The sequence below is a fragment of the Rhamphochromis longiceps genome, linkage group LG17, assembly GCF_057381845.1.
Source record: "Rhamphochromis longiceps isolate RC_006_pf linkage group LG17, R_longiceps_female_GT1.1, whole genome shotgun sequence".
NCBI lineage: Eukaryota > Metazoa > Chordata > Actinopteri > Cichliformes > Cichlidae > Rhamphochromis > Rhamphochromis longiceps.
The window spans coordinates 6880732-6897805 of NC_140573.1; the positions used below are offsets into that span (position 1 = coordinate 6880732).

Genomic DNA, 17074 nt, shown 5'->3' on the forward strand with positions numbered 1-17074 from the left:
TCACACAACCCAGGATTCAGATCATGAATACATAATGGGCTTGGATTTACATCATTATGAATGAAATGTGCTCTATTTGGAAGCAGCAGGGCCCCTCCCCTTTCGACGGGCTGTGTGTGAGACTTTAAATCATCAAACTGTAAAATATAAATTTTAAATTGTTATTGATCCCTTTATCCCTGGTCCTAAAGTGCATATTTATTTTCTTACTCTTCTTATATATATTGTTTGTTTACTTGCACTGCTGTAACTGGAGCCTCGTCGTCTCGTCTCTCTATATTCTGTACTGTAGCGGAGTTGACAATAAAGTTTTACTTTGACTTCAGCAGCGAGCAGGCGCACCGAGGGCTCTCGCGCTCACTTTTCGCGTACAGAATTTCGAAAAAACATCGGTGCAAATTATAAGTCTGTATCATAATGTCTGGTGTTTTCGTGTTTGTTGGTTTGTTTTTATTTTGTGAGTTGGTTATTGGATGCTGCTCCAGCCAGCCAGAGAATCCCCCGCCGCCCCACCCTCTCCTCCCTCCTCCCAAGCAGCAGGCGCACCCTTACTCCCAGCAAATGGGCGATAGAAAACCGATCAGTGCCTATGCCATTCCCAATATACGCTGGCATGACGTCGGGGCAGCATGAATACGAGCAATTTTTATTTTATTTTATTTTGCCGATGCCCGTGATGCCGCCCCGGGAAACAATAATAATAATAATAATAATCCTCGTGTTTGGTTTGGTTTGTTGCAGGTGAGAACATTGTTCATCATCCAAATCTGAATCAGGTGTTCACAGTCGACCCTGCTGCGCCTCCCGTCGAAGGTAAACACAGCAGATGAGACGGTAATCCGCGACAGTGGAGAAGGCCTTTCACCCAAGCTCTAATTCACGTGGGGTTGATTCACAGATCAGAGGGGATTAGACACGATGGGAGGACAGAGATAGTATTCCTAAGCATGCTCGTGTGGTTTCAGTGTGTGTTAGCGTTGGTCTTTTAAATATGCCCTGCAGCTGGCACACATTTAGATTTTGGCGTTTTGCTTTCCTCAGAGGATTTGAGAGATACAAGATTCACACATTTATATTTTCTAGAAAGAAAGACAGACAAGAAGGAAGAGACACTACCACAGTATAGACAGAAGCGTGCACTGTATTTAAGTCCTAGGAGTAGCTATTGCATAAGTTGTTGTGGTCACACAGCCCTCTTTATTAAGTAGAGAAACAGTTTAAAGAACGCACTGTACACACAAGGTGTGTGTTTGTACACCCATTATTGTCATTCATTTAATTATCTCCTAGGTCTGTTACACAATATTGCATGAGCTTAAGAAACTTATCTAGTTGTGCACAAGTGCATGTTGCCAAGCAAGTACTGGCTTAATCGCAGAGAAAAACAATGAAAGCTGACTGAATGAATGAAAGCTGGAAAAACAGATTTAACATGCCTAACATGTTTTGACAACACTTTATGAACACAGGGCAGAAACCCATTGCCACATCCATTCATTTAAGAAGCATTCAGTCCTACACAGCACAATCTAAACCCACTTCCCTCTAAGAGTCTGGATTTGTCCTACATTAGCAAACATGTATCAATTTATTTTGCTCCTTCCCCAGGCTCTGTTGCACTCTCATGTTTACTTCCTCTTTGGTCTTCTGGTTACAATATGAGAGTCAACTCATAATACTTTTAAATCAAATGTACAACATACCCATACAATCAAAACACAGATAATGGAAGAAAAAAAATTACAAACCTGGGATGTAAAACAAAGAGAAGCTCATGGGAAATGTGCTGCAGTGAATAAAACAGGTGCTAATTTACATACAAGTTTTTAAAATGGTTGGACAGCACTAACAGAGCTACATCAAATATTTTAGAAACATATTTGATGATGGATGTGTTTTAGTTATTAGTGTGGCTAAATTACTGTCTTAGTCATCATTTCATAAGCTATTCTGTTTTGTGAATAATCACTGCGACTTTCAAACAATCACATGAAACAAAAAAAGCTACAAAGCAAAGTCTGCAAAGACCTACTATATTTTGTTCACCCTGCAGCACTGATTTATACATTCAAACAATCCAGACATGAGAACATCTTTGCATCTATGACCATATCAGAATCATAAAAGTATTTAGCTGAACAATCACTGCAAAATCATTGCAGCATACCAAAAATATCACATTTTGGTGATCAGAATCTCAAGGCAACCTTATGGCATGTTTTAAGGAATGTAACAATACTGAAGGCACTGATCTTCATCCCAGTGCCGCTGAGTCACTGTACAGGATTCTTGTACAAGTCCAAAGATGACTGCAGACCAAAGTTAACAGCATTTCAGCAAAAAAGATTAGCAGTTTGTTACAGCTTGCACTGTCTGTGTAACTGATGGCTATAGTGTACAATCACAAATACATTTAAATAAAAAACAGTTCTGTATGTAACAGATGACTTTGCATGTAGCACACAGGCTTTAACAGGTTTCTAGTGTATAAGAAAAAAAATGACTCAAATGATGTTTTCATATAAGGGGCGATGATGAACTTTACTATTGCTCAGTTAAAGCAATGGCATGAGAATATTTACTCTTCGTGTGTGTTTTCTAGGCAATAATGTGGTGATATTTTATGTTGTGATTTATATTTAAAAAACTGTAAGTGTTTTTAATCATGTGAGTATTATTTTCCCCCATCGTTTTTTGGTTTTACTATAAAAAAAATCAGACATTAGTGTTTACTTTTTGCATATTGGCTCATTCAGTGGTTGGACCGGAGCAACTGAAGATCAAAATTCATGTGTGATAAACTGATTAATGAAAGTGTTGTGCAGAATTTGGATGTTTAAGCATTTTGGTTTTTAGCACACTTGAACGATCTTGAATGTTTTACTGTCAGGATTCTGAATCTGAATTTGTCACAATCTTCATTCTATAAGTCTTTGAAAATTGTCATACAATCTTTCATTTGGAAAACTGGACAGTCAATGAGAAACATGTGTGTCAGTGACCTGGTCCATTGTTCTAAAGTTCACTCTTAATAGCCAAACCGAAAGCTGACACCAGGCCAGTACATAAAGGCACCACTGCACTTCTTCCCCCCCTTCCCCTTGGTTTTTTGTTCATTCGGGGTAGACTCATGGTGTCTGAGCTTGGCAGGTATCTGATGGCTGTGTGTGCATCTTGGTGCTGAGGAGAGAATTGATATAAGGCCAAATCCGGTCTGTCTCTGTACCGGAAAATGAGTGCAGGATTCCTTGTGACCTGAGTGAAGAAATAGGAGAACTAATGAGAGGAAAAGCGGGTTGTGGGTACAGTTCTTACATTATCTGGAAGCTGTACCACAAAATGGACAATTTAGAACAGATGCATCAAGTGTATTGACTTTTCTATTAGCTTATTTCCTACACTCCCCACATTTCAACTGAACTGACAATAATTTGAGAGTTGGCCATGTCATGCTAACTGTGACTAATGCAAACTTGACAATGCAGAGATGAAGTAGGGTAATAAGAAGTCACTTATTTCTAGCTCTGTGACCAAACATTCACACACATGCAACTGTAATCTCCAAAAGTTGATTCTGTTCATCTGGACGTAGCGTTTTTAGTGGGAGAAACGTTTCAAGATGTCCAGATGAACAGAATCAACTTTTGGAGATTTACATACCTGGATGATTGAGCATGCATCAAGACATACATGTAATGTTCAAACCCAAGCTGTATTACTTGTATTAAATTATCATACTTTATATTTCCTCTAGAAGCTATTTAAATATGACTATGATTAAACAAATGTCAAAAATAACAAAATATAAAGTAAGATCAAATGAAGTGCAAGTATTTACTGACTTGTACAAATCAATTACGGGTTTTGCCACATCTTTGTAATGTCTCAGTCTGGCCATCAGAGCCTGCGGCTTGTCGTCATCGTGCTGAATCAGTGGCTCTCCTGTGATGTCATCCTTACCCTGAAGAAGGCAATGCAAGGTTACAACAACGCAGCAAAGGCAAACACAACACAAATCAGTGAAATGACATTTGCAAATGGGATTGAAGCACAGTACAATGCACTAATTAGCAAACAACAGTGCATTTGCCTCCGCATGCTGCATTACGTCCACAATATGCAGTCAACATGATACCCATATATTGATCTTAAGGAGCTTACTTTCAGGAATATTATAGTCAACATAAGATAAAAGTATGGCAATCTGATTCCATTGTAATTAGTTCATGCTTACATGCAGTTGTTTTAAGAACATTTTAACCATAAGAAATACTCCGTAAAAACAACAATATCATATTTGTGAATCGCTAATGTGCACTGGAGTCTTCATATCTTCACGTCACACCACTATGAGTCACACAATGTTAAATATTGCATATTTAAGATAATGATAAGTCAGTTATATATAAGATAAGATAGTTGTAATTATGTGCTAACTGGGACTTTGGAAACTTAAAAAAAAACTAAAGAAAACCAATCACAAAGCTGTGGTGGTGGTGGTGGTGGTGGTGGTGCGGGAGTGTGGCAACAATCATCCCCCTCATCTGGTTTCAGCCTTTCATTTTGGCAGGTTTCCACCCTGTAGAAGAAAGGCACTAAATCCCTAACAGCTTAAAAAAACCCCACAATGACACAAAACCCGTCGGGAAGAAACATCCACACAAAAAATAAAAACCTAAATTCCAAACTATTTCAAACTTTGTGGCTATGCTGCCACTTCCAGGCTGCTGACACCTGCACTCGGGGAGGGTTGAAGCCCATGTTGTAGACTCTGCCGCTGGCTGGATGGATCCAGCGGTCGCTCAGTCTCTCCTTGAGAGTCTCATAGGGGATGTTTAGGCTGATAACCAAGTCTAGCTGATACAAATTGTTGAGGGCCAAAGCCTGTCCGAGTGTGCGGGGGAAACCTAGGCACAGTCAGGGAGAGGGAAGGGAAAACATGAGTCATCGAGTGGTCAACCAGGAAAAACCAATGTTACACACTGAGTTAGCTAAAAGACTAAAAAGTGAATGTGCACTTTTGAAGGCATGATCACAGCTCAGTCAATAGCATGAGTAAGAAACAATGTACACGTGAAATATTCTGTTTTACAGTTTCAGATGCTGTTATTTCCTCTTGCTAATATCACCAGCTGGCAGAAGATGTTTACAGTTTTCCTGTGGAATGGCTTGCAGTCATGATATTATATCAGGATTTTGCACTTGTGAATGAATGGGGTGAAAAAACCCCGAAGCTTTCAGTTACACGGCTTTTATCAAGCACCAGCAGAAATGACAAGCCAGCGCCTTTCATTCATGCTGCCAATGCCTGTGTCTAACTGCTGCACCTCCAATCACTATGCTTTCAAACTTCTGATGTTTGCAGACAACATGACCCTTATTGGGGCCATCTCAGGTGGGGATGAGTCTGCCTACAGGGGGGAACTGACAGTCTGACAGCCTGATGTAGAGACAACAACCTGGAACTAAACGGTGTCAAAGCAGTGGAGACAACTGCGGGCTTCAGGAGGGGCTCAGCCCCTATTTTATGCCATGTTTTTGTTATGACACTTGCACATTAAAAATTTGTTTTGGGTGCTTTGATCTTTATCTGGAAACTTCTTCCTTTCTCTTTTTTTACTCAGAAACCACAAGCCAAGAAACCTACGGAACACAAGGAATCGATACAAAGTTTTTCAAGGACGTACAATGGCAGAAGTCAAATCTACAAATGGATTCTGTATTTCTAGTTCTGTTGGCTATGACAATGCACTTTTTTTACAGTTGACCTTAAATGTTACATTACACAGTGTCCCTGGTTTGTACCTTTCCTCTGTGTCCAAGAACTGACAGTTCTCGAACACTCCTGTTCTTTTGTTTGGTTAATAATGCACCGTTACAACTCTAACCACCAGGGTTAGAGCTGCCATGCCAGAGCCCACAAATGAATCACAGAAAAGCACTAAATCAAAGATTGCAACACAGAAAGAGACACAAAATACTGAAGACATGCCGAAGACTGGGAGTCTATAGTGCATGTATGTAGCTAGGTAAATGAAAGCATGACATGAACTTTGAATGGTAAAAACCAAATATCCAGTTGGCACCAGCAACACAGACTATCAAAGGCATGATAGAGGCATGATCGAGGAAATGCAGGCGTGTATGTCTGTGTGTGTGTGTGTGTGTGTGTGTGTGTGTGTGTGTGTGTGTGTGTGTGTGTGTGTGTGTGTGTGTGTGTGTGTGTGTGTGTGTGTGTGTGTGTGTGTGTGTAACCTTGATTTGCTTTCCCTCTTGCTCAATTATTTGTTTAGTGATCATGCTTCAAGGTTTGAATTGGTTTAACACCCACTAGCTTGTTTCGTCAATGTTTTGCATTTCTCTTGATGGCAGTGGCTAATATTAAACCTTGAAAAAGACACGGTAACCTGCAAAGTCAGCGCTTTATTCATGTAACAAGTTCTTCCAAAAGTATGAATATCCTGTATAAAGACTGCTATTAATGACTGACTGATGAAAAGTATGTGATTATTAGCATATGATTAGAATATCATAAAAAAGTGATCTTTTTTTTGGGGGGGGGGGGGGGGGGTGAAAGGTAATGGAACAATGCTATTGCCTGTAAAGGGGAAAGTGTTTTTTACATTTTATTTTACCAGTGAAGCAGGGTACACACACTTGCAAAATCAGTACCTTAAAAGTCTGTGAAGGTTCTTCATCCAGGTCATCAGACCATAAAACTTTATTACTCACACATGTAGAATAGTGAGGAGAGTATTTTTTTAATCCCCTCAGATTTAAATAAAGCCAAAGCATATGACTCTTTGTGGTTAATTTTTGAAAATGCAGAAGTGTGTCTTTGCTTTCTTTCTTCTTTTTTCTCTCTCTAGCTTTCAGTGTCAGGATTTGAGGGGTGGCACCAAGTGGTGGCCAATCAGATTTGAAAGATAGCTGGCAGTTCCTAACACTGCCATGAGGCTGCATCATGAAAACATCCCTCCCAACCTCACTACAAACAATAAAGACAGAGTAGTGGGGCAGGGTGCTATATGTAAGTGTTAATGAAAAAGTAAAGCAAAGAAAAGAAAGAAGCATTCACTGTAACAAAAAACAACCCAGTTCTTCTTACCATCCAGCAGCCAGCTGTGACCGCTCAGCTGTTCCAGTCTGGGCAGCATCAATCTGGTCATCACATGGTCAGGCACCAGCATGCTTCTCTCTACATAGGTCTTCACCAGCAAGCATGCCTCTGATACACAACAGACAGGTGAAAACAGACAACATGTGTCCGTTTGTGATTCCAGATTCTGAAGTTCTTAAACAAAACAGGACAGGGCTTGTTGTGTCAGTGTGGAGGTTTATTTATTTATTTATTTTCCTGAAACATGGCAGCAAGGTTTTCTTAAGGCACATGTGTTTTTACTTAAGCCCTCCATAGTGAACTAAACCTTATTGTCAGTGTGAGCTTGGCACATGCTGGGAATTAAACTGACTGTGCTTTTGTAGCCACAATGAGGAAGTGCAGAGAGACACATGCACGCAAAAACCAAAAAAAAAAGAAAGAAAGACAGAAAGAAAGAAAGAAAGAAAGAAAGAAAGAAAGAAAGAAAGAAAGAAAGAAAGAAAGAAAGAAAGAAAGAAAGAAAGAAACGGTTTTAGGCTGTTTGGAGAAACTGCTGGAGTTAGTGCTCTGGGTGAATTTGACTGAAATCAGATACAGTTGATAGTAACAATAAATGTCTTGCGCGGTGCAGTTTGGATAGAGGGCTAAAAGTTTACAGTGAAACAACTGTGGACACAAACAAATGCGCACAACTTCCTCCTGCAACCTTAGCAGGATTGGTATTTTTGCTATTTTTGCATTCGCGGGAGAAGGGGGGTCGTGAATTTAAGATATGCAGCGAAGAAAATTAAGAGTTGCATCAACTTTTCCCTCTGCGCGCGGTTTCTTCCTGTTTACACCACAGTATTGCCGTTTGGGTTGCTGTGCATATCCTACCTGTTTTTGCCGCTATGCCCTCTCGTAGAAAATGACCACTGGACAGATACTGCAGGCCAAAACTTTGCGCAATCCTCTGGGATATCGTTCCTTTCCCTGATCCCGGTGGACCCATGATAGCAGCTCGGAATAACTTGGCCATATCTTAAAAGCTACTGTGAAAACAAAAATTCTAAGATGCTCAGATGTCACTTCTGCAGGTTGTGCGTCAGAGACAGAGATAGGCTCACCTTTTAATTAAATTCCTCATCAGTTGCAAGCATGAGCAATCAAATAGATCTAAGGTTAGGGCGCTTTAAAAAAAAAAAAAAAAAAAACTCTGCCAATGTAAATTTCAGCCTATCTCTGGAGACTGTGGATCTTTAAGCAGACAGAGCCCACTTTCTGCGCACAGTGGGACTATCCTGCTCTCAGACTCGGATCAAGTCGAAACACCCTTTTTTCTTCAGGCTCTCTTATGGATACGTTACGCTACGCCTTCGTCTTTAAGACTAGCGATTTGTCTGCAAATGAATGAGGGAGTCTCCAGAACGCCCTATTTTACTGCGCACATTCATCCAGAAAAAATGCGGATGAGAGAACGTCGCAGGGTAAACTGGTTACTGTAGTTTTCTTTAAATATACAGCCCACAAACATATGTAGACTAATGGGTCACTCTAAGACAGAGAGGGGAAAGTTTACATTAATTTTATTATTATATTTAACAACGGCATAGAAAAGAAATACTGCTGTTCTATCCATCCATCTATCTGCCAATCTATCATAGCCACGTGTTAAAATAATAATATTTACCTCACGTAGGCGGTACAAATACATCAAAATAAAATAAAATAAAAAAAACAAGGAAAAAAGGAAAAAGATTATTTAAAAAATAAAATAATTATTGTCGGTCTTAAAAAAAATAAAAATAAAAAGTGGGTTTATTTGTATTACACAGTTAATTGCTTCGCAGTGGGAAGGTCACTTTAAACCAATGGTGAGAGTTCTGCTTTAAAATCGTGCTCGTTACCCCGCTAATCATTAAAAGTAGTTGGTTATGCTTGGATTTCACCACTTGTTGACAGCATTTTCAGCCGATCGGAGCCTTTACAACGCCGCTTAATTTCTCACGCTTTCGCACTGCTGGCATGAGGCGCAGAAACAAGCAAACGAGACGCCGTCATTCCGCGAAACATTTGCGCACGGGTGGAATCTAGGGAGTACTTGTTGCGAGCCATACGGCGGAGGCAGCGTCCTGGAGCTGTCAAATACTGCGCACAACCTTGAGTCTTCAGTGGAATAACCAGACTAATCCATCAGACCAGCAGCTCAGAAGATTAACCTTTTTTTTCCTTCCTTTTAATTTTATTCTATTTTATTATTTTTAATTTTTTAGCTTCGGAAAAGTAGTTTTTGTCCGCGAAACCGGAAACCTGATTTTAAAATCACGATCTTTTTTTCTCTCGCTTTTTTTGTCACATGGCTTTGGAGAATTCAATAACAACAAAAAATGGCGACAATCACGTTGCTCTGTGTGGTCTTGCTGCGTCATTAAAAATATTCATGTAAACACGGGGCGTTAAACAGGGGGATTGCAGGTAAGCGAGCTCGTTGTTCGTCACACGTTAAATGCGAGTTGGATGCAATTAAAAAGAAATGATTATATTTAGATTCCACAGCATGCTGATTGTTTTTGCCCAGAAAAGGGGTGTGTGTGCAACGCTGGGCGTTAACGTTTGGCTGCACAATATTCACTGCGAACGTTGCACTTATGTGTAAATATATATATGTGTGTTTTTGCATCAAGTCGCTTTTTCACGTGCATATTTACGCTAGTGAAAACAAGCGTGCATGTTTGCGTGACCTGACGTAAATAACAGTGTTGTTTCTCTTTGGCCAACTTTTAATTTTTTTCTTCTTTGAGGGGAGAAGGCAACGACAAGCTTCGACAGTGTTTATTCCTCTTTAGTTCGCTTTACTGTCTTTACTCCTGGCCTCCCTGCTGCCTTCACTGTTAGTGGGTTATAAGCCATTCCTCGACTATTTACATTAAGGGTTTACGCAATATGGACGCGCTTTCATCACAGGGAATGTTTTTATAGTCACTACCAACAGCAGACGTCGCTCCGAGCCTGACACCGCTGCTCTGTCTAGTTGTTACACATGTTGCTTTGCTGTCCACGTCTGACACGGCCATTTTTATTTATTTTGTATTTATCTATTTATTTTTGGCTATAGTGCCCCTGTGCAGTGGGGCTAATGGAGTTGTTTACATGAAGTACGGAGGGCGGGCAGACGACGAGGAGGAGGAGCAGCTACGGCCAGCGACGCGCCCGGACTGCTCGAGAGGCTTCTCGCGCCGCGCGCGCGGGGGAGGGAGGGGGAAGGGGAGGAACCGGCGAGGAGAATCATAACAAGTCTGACATCACTCGGCCTTGTGCTGGTACGAATAGCCTATGTACAGTAGGCAGTTTGTGTCGAAGAAGTCATGGCGGGAAGGCGGTGAGGGAGTGCAGTGTTGTTGTTTCAAGATGGGAAACGTTAGCTAGCCTTTGTGTGTGGCAAATGGAAACAAAGATGAAAAACCCGAGTGGTTTTGTTTTTTTCATGTGGAACGAGGACTACGACTAACTAAGCGGATCAAACCGCATGCGCAGTCTTGTGCATGATTAATTGCCCCCGCCCCCTTTTCAAGGCAGGTAAAACCCCTGTGAAAAAAAATCGTCTTTCCTTCTTTTCACAGCTTTCCACCGAGGCACCCGTGACTCTCACTGTGCAGCTCTCATACCTGAGCAAGGAAAAAAGGGTGTAGAAACATTATTAGGATATAGCTTAATGCATCGATAAGTGAGGGGCATTAGTTTGATTGTGCAGGTGGTAAAAAACAAAAAAGCCTGAATAAACTGACACACTACTGTAGCATCATCTGGCTCTCAGATGGATTTCATACAGAAGACGCCTGGATGAGGAGGATCCTGTGACTGTAACTGTCTGCAACTTTACACATGGTCCAGATATTTGTTTCTCTTAAACATATAGGTTGTTTTGTTTGCTTTTCCCCCCTCCCTCTGTCTGACTTTATTATTTTACCAGTTTTCTCATGTTTAGAGAGCTGAAGACCATTGGTGTAAAGGACACTTTATAAATATCACATGTTGCGTTACATGGTTGTTAGTGTGTAAATGAAAGGTTATTTCAAGTGATTCATTTGTAAGCAAAAGAAATTTGCAAAACTTGCTTTGCATGAGGAGAAAACGAGCTGCAAAAAATGCAAATGGAATGTTATCTTTGCACCTGCTGACCTACAGCAAGGATTTTATTGGTGGATGACAAAGTGGAGTGAAGTCTTGGACTGCTAGATTTGACAGGCTGCCCTGGTTCAGTTATCACAGTGCTGATGCTGTCCCCATCGAAGGTACAGTACTGTGATAACTGAAGGATGGCTGCCAACTTGACACTAGTGCAGTGGTCAAAGTGGCACATTCGGCTAACGAGGCAGAAGAACCAAAGAGAAGGTGGACAAGTGTGGGTATGTAAACGGCATTTGTTGTGATATGCTGAGTAATAAAGTTTGTAAAGGATGTCCAAGTGTCTGTGTGTGTTTTCATTTCCAAAATAACATCCACAGGTTGAATCTAACAGCACATTTGTAACAGTGTTCAGCACTTCAGCAAAAAGCCACAGAGCCAAAATCTGTAGTTTAGGATCGTCCTCGCTGAGTTATTTTCCCCAGCAGTACAATATTTATAATCTATCTCAACTTTTCAAAGGTCAGTAAATATTTAATCTTTATATCTAACAACACAAAAGCAGTTGAGTTCAGATGGATGATTTTGGTTCTTTATAGGTTTTTTATCTCTTGCGTGAGAGCCCACTGAACATTATTATCAAATATTGAAAAGCACGTTAGATAAGAATGCAAGCATCGTTGACCCAAACCAACTTCATTTGTATTTTGTTTAGTTCTTTTATTTTTTAACCATTTGTGGCCCTTGTTCGTCATTGGCAGAATCAGCTCTGTTTTTTCTCATTGTTCTTCTGGGACAAAAGTAAACGTAATCTTTACTTTTGAAGAAAAGAAACATTTACAAAAATCAGAGGGCAGAACCATCCCAGGCATGACGCAGTGAATTCCTTAGAAGCAAACAGACGCATTGTACTTACTTAACACACCCAACACAAATGAATCCTGCAGTTTAGCCTTCTTCTGGAATTCATAAGCACAAACTCAGTTTATGGAGGTTCTCCTAACTATGACCATAAAGGTCTAATAAGCATTTAAAACACTGGAAGCATGAATGCCTCATATTCACCACCTTAAATATGAACGAGCTTTGCATTGCTCGATCATTTGAGAGTGATTAAAAATAACTGCTCAAGTAGAAGAAGCTGTATTTGGTCCCGATCTGGAAACGCTGGTGGCAACTAGTTTCACATTGCTGCCAACAGGGGTCGCTACAGATCCATTATTAGTAGTCGTATTACTAGTATTATTATAGCGCTTTGTGGTGTGGTTGAAGCAGAAGCACACAAATGTTTCTGTGTTGTGTAATCCGTTTGTGAACCCTTATAAAGTAAAGAACTGCTGCTGAATTCCTCTGGACTAAAGCCGGGTTCACTTCTAGTGACTCATGGAAGACGTGAAATGACATGAAAGTGTGGGGTTTTGTTGTTGTTTTGTTTTTGCTCAGTCATCCAGTTTTGCTAATAGAGGGAGACTACTCCTTCCTTCCATTATACTGCGTGAATAACAACACAACGGCTTTGAGCGAGCATCCATTTTAGTACGAACTACCGAGTTGTTGTTTTGGTGACTCAGTTTGCGCACAGTTGCGCTGTAATCTGCGATCTATCGATGCCAGTTCGCTCCAAAAAATGAATCGCACTTCTTTTTTTTTCGGAACGTACTATTTTGAATAATGCAAGCACTGTTTGAGTCATGTCTGATAAACCGCGGGGTCACTCTGCACCTGTCCTTCGTATGTAAAGGGTACATGCTGCCGCTGAAGCTGCGGAAAGCCCCTGAAGAGTCATGATACTTATTTTGTTTTTCTCTCACGTTAACCTCAATCTGCTAAATCCCGCCTCGAGTCGCGTGTTTTTCTCACTCGGAGCTATACGTGCTGCATTGTGGCAAGGCTGTGTTTTGATAACAAAATACGCAACAACGAAAAAACCAAAACAAAAAAAACATTTAAAGTCGCTTTCGAGACGAGGACAGCGTCTTCCCATGACCCTCCACCATGAGGGAATTTCTCCTCATACTTCCTTTAATGTGTGGCAGTAATTGCGCTTGCTTGGATGTGCCGAGGGAATTCCCTCCCCTTCATATGAGCCACATACTTTAAAAAAGACGTCTTTCAGGAGCTTTCCTTTCTCCCTTTGTTGTTGCAGGAAGAAATGCTTTTCTTCTTCTTCTTTCTTCTTTTTATCAACTCTGATCCCCATCTCAGACAGTGTTGCATCAGTAGTTCAGGTAACTCACAGCTGATAACTGCTGCTGTGAAGCCAACTCTCACAGTTTCATTAATGTGAGAGGAAAAGGTCGAGATAAGCCTACTTTGGCTACGCTTTCTGCTGCTGCATTTTTAGCATTCATGTGCACTAGAGCAACATTTGATGTCCTGTAAATGCAATTGCACAGTGGCAGAGAAAAGGACATTAAAGAAACTGATGGACATTATGGACAATGCTGGGCATCCTCTGCACACGGCCATAAACAATCAGAAGAGTCTGTTCAGTGACAGGTTGCTTCTCCCCAAGACAAGAACGAACAGACTTAAAAACTCCTTTGTCCCACACGCCATCAGACTGTTTAACTCCTCTCTGGAGGGGAGAGGGAGGGGAAACAGGAGGACAAAGGAGGGGGGAACAACTAAGCTGTAGTGCCTCTTCACCTCACTGTACAATACCTTGTGCAATACTTTTTGTAAATAGTCAACAGTGCAATAGACTCAATACTTGAAATGTGCAATTCACTTGTATTTTTATTTTTTATTCCTATTTATTCTATTTATCCCCTTTGTATATTTTATTTATATTTGTCTCTGTATTTATATGTGTGTGTGTGTGTGTGTGTGTGTGTGTGTGTGTGTGTGTGTGTGTGTGTGTGTGTGTGTGTGTGTGTGTGTGTGTGTGTGTATATATATAACAGTTCTGTAACTGTAACTTCGGTCGTTGCTGTGCTTTTTTTGGAAGTCGAATTTCCCAGAGGAACCCACCCGAGGGATTAATAAAGTTCTATCTTATCTTATCTCTTATTCTAGCCACACAAGTGGAGCTTTGTGCTGTGAATAAACCATAAAAATATGTCTCCATAGGACAAACTATATCATTACTCGCTTAAACTCTCCTTATAGCTGCAAATGCATTTCTACATTTGTGTTTGTGAGTTCTAAACCCATTATAAATGCTACACAGAGGGGCTTAAAGTCAGTGTCTGTGTTTACAGGGACACTCGTGACAGTGCAGTTTAAAAATTCTGAAACACATATCAGTATCTGCACACAATCACCCAGCATTGCTGTTTGATCCTTTGTCTGCACTCAGCAGGGAAACTCCATTTTTCTCTGAGCGCTGATATCACCCAGAGACGATGACTCGCTGATTCTTAGCTCTAAGAAGACAGTTAGTCACACATTTCTGCACACTTCCTGGATTCTGTACCTTCCAAGGAAGCCTTTCTCACTAGTTACAATTGTAGGACACATGATTTTAGATGTAAACCATGTTTGAGTTGCTCTTTGTGTAATCACAGAGCTGGTGTACATGCCGGCTGCCAGTCAGATGATTGCAGCTACACCTGAAGGAAAACAGATAAGGGGAAGTGCTTGCAAAGGGAATGAAGTGACATCCATAGCTTGCAGGTATTTCTTTGGTATGGGAATGCACAGACAGAGAGGCTGTGAACAAACCACAATCAAAAGAACACAGCATTCGGCCCCTTGGTGTTAGTTACAAGAAAAAACTGGGATATTAACGCATGCAATATTCTGGAAACACAATCTGAAAATAGCGGTCTAGAAGAAAGTGCCACCTACAGAAAGGCAAAGATTGAATGATAAGCCTCGCCGTCTGTACCACAGCAGTTGGTGAACTTGTACTTTACATAGCTTACTGTACATCTCAGCTTTTCTGCTGAAGTCAGGATGTTCTCCAGTGCTCACATCAAGTTTCAGCTAAAGGTGACTAAACTCAAATATAGCTAATCACAAGCAATGCAGACGAGAAATCTGGCAATATGAGTAGCAGGAGTGATGGAAACTAAGCCTCTGACACATGCACTGAAAGTGGGCTTTACAGTGAAATGAATGAATTCAAGAGATCAGTGATTCTCAGAACGCCAAGCTTTTGGTTTTCTTTTTTCTATTTTCTTTGTTGTTATTGAGGGATTTAACTCTAAAATGAACACTGAGTGCTCATCATGGACCTTGAATCCAGGACTCAGTGAAGGGGATTGGGGCAGTCTCCTTATTGTGTTCTTAAGGGTTTTTATTATTATTATTATAGTGTCATTTATAGTATTTAAGTTCAGAGTTGAACTGAGAATATTAAGGGGGTATAATAAAGTATTTTTGAGCAAAGTGTCATCAACTGAGTTATGAAATCAAAAACATCAGTGTTGATACACTTCTATTAATTCTCCTCCTCTTTGCCGTCCTCCTCCTCCTCCTCCTCCTTCTTCTTTCAGCTGTTCCTGTAATGGCTGCCACAGCAGATTGTCTGTCTCCATCTTAGCCTTCATCCTTTTATCACACCAACTGTTTGCATGTCCTCCTTCCATGTACATCCACGAATCTTCTCTGTGATGCCCTTTTCTTTAACTCCTGCCTGGCAAATCAATCTTCTCCACACCCCCAAATCATCTCAACCTTGCCTCTCTAACATCCTTATAATGTATTAATTTCTTATCCTGTCCATCCTGCTCACTCTGGGTAAAAATTTTAACATCTTCATCATTGCCACTGCCTCCAATCATTACATCACTGCAGGGTCCCACAACCATCTTGTAAACCTTCCTTTTTTTTCTCTAGCTGCTATCCTTCTTTTTACATATCACCCAACACTCATCTCCACTGGCTTCACCTCTCTTGTGCACTCTGTTCCTTTGAATGAATAAATAAATAAATAAATAAATAAATAAATAAATAAATAAATAAATAAATTTTTATTTATATAGCACCTTTCAAGACAGAATCACAAAGTGCTTCACATAAGATTACAAGTCATAAAAAGATTTAAAAAGAGAAAATAAAACAGGCATAAAATTAACCAAAAGCAGTTTTAAAAAGGTAAGTTTTGAGTTGTTTTTTAAAAACAGCTACTGAGTCCACAGTTCTTAATGCTTGGGAGAGAGAGTTCCACAGTCTAGGGGCCACAGTGGCAAAAGCTCTATCACCCTTAGTCCTCCTCTTAGTGTTTTTTATAGCAAGTAAGCCCTGATCAGATGACCTCAAAGACCTGCTAGGGACATAGGGCTGTAGCAGATCAAAGATGTAGGCAGGTGCAGTCCGTGCACAGCTCTGTAGGTCAAGACCAGGATCTTAAAATCAACTCTAAATTTAACAGGAAGCCAGTGTAACTGAGATAATAACGGTGTCACAATGGTCAACCTCAGTTATTTAATCTTATCCACCTTCACTTACACCACATCATGCATTTTCACTGTTACACCTGTCTCCTTCTCATTCACTACATTTCACAAGTAAATACTTTATGTATTTACTCTGCTTCTATTTGTACTTTAGCGCCATTACGTGCTTTTGTAGTAACTTAGATTTTTGTTTCATTAGAGACCAGTCAGAGTTTTTCGAGAAAAAAACACACTGTTGAATATCAAACCAGCGTTTTGATTGGCCCCTTAAAGGTGTGTCTCAGCTAAATGACCATTTTGGGGAATAATTAGTTAAAAGTCTACCTTATTATTTTTTTAAAAAAAGTGTGTGTGTGTGTGTGTGTAGGGGGTGGGCACAGCTTCAGCTAGTTAGCTAGCTAGTTAGTTGTAGGTAGTTCCATCTGCTCTAATTGCTGGAGCACAGCAGTTACAAGTGATGAATAATGCGTTTGAATACTTTAATATAATTCCCAATCTTTCTTTTTTATATAAATCTTTGCTC

The 17074-nt window shown here is 40.4% G+C and overlaps 1 protein-coding gene across 1 annotated transcript; it reads right to left on the reverse strand.

Moving 5' to 3' along the window:
- Positions 1-1130: 1130 nt before the first annotated feature.
- ak4 (adenylate kinase 4) lies at positions 1131-8507 on the reverse strand. Its single transcript, XM_085387189.1, has 6 exons — positions 8209-8507; positions 7979-8133; positions 7109-7228; positions 4735-4907; positions 3843-3961; positions 1131-3255 (listed from the first exon to the last, which is right to left on the reverse strand). The coding sequence occupies exons 2-6, from the start codon at positions 8118-8120 to the stop codon at positions 3129-3131; spliced, it is 681 nt and encodes a 226-aa protein (XP_085243315.1). The 5' UTR covers positions 8121-8133; positions 8209-8507; the 3' UTR covers positions 1131-3128.
- Between the last annotated feature and the right edge of the window lie 8567 nt (positions 8508-17074).

Coding starts and splice junctions, on each gene's coding strand:
- ak4 (XM_085387189.1), bottom strand. CDS start 8,120: ATGGCCAAGTTATTCCGAGCTGCTATCATGGGTCCACCGGGATCAGGG. Junction 7,229..7,978: donor GGGCATAGCGGCAAAAACAG/GTAGGATATGCA, acceptor GTTGTGTATCAG/AGGCATGCTTGCTGGTGAAG. Junction 3,256..3,842: donor CCCGTAATTGATTTGTACAA/GTCAGTAAATAC, acceptor TTCTTCACTCAG/GTCACAAGGAATCCTGCACT.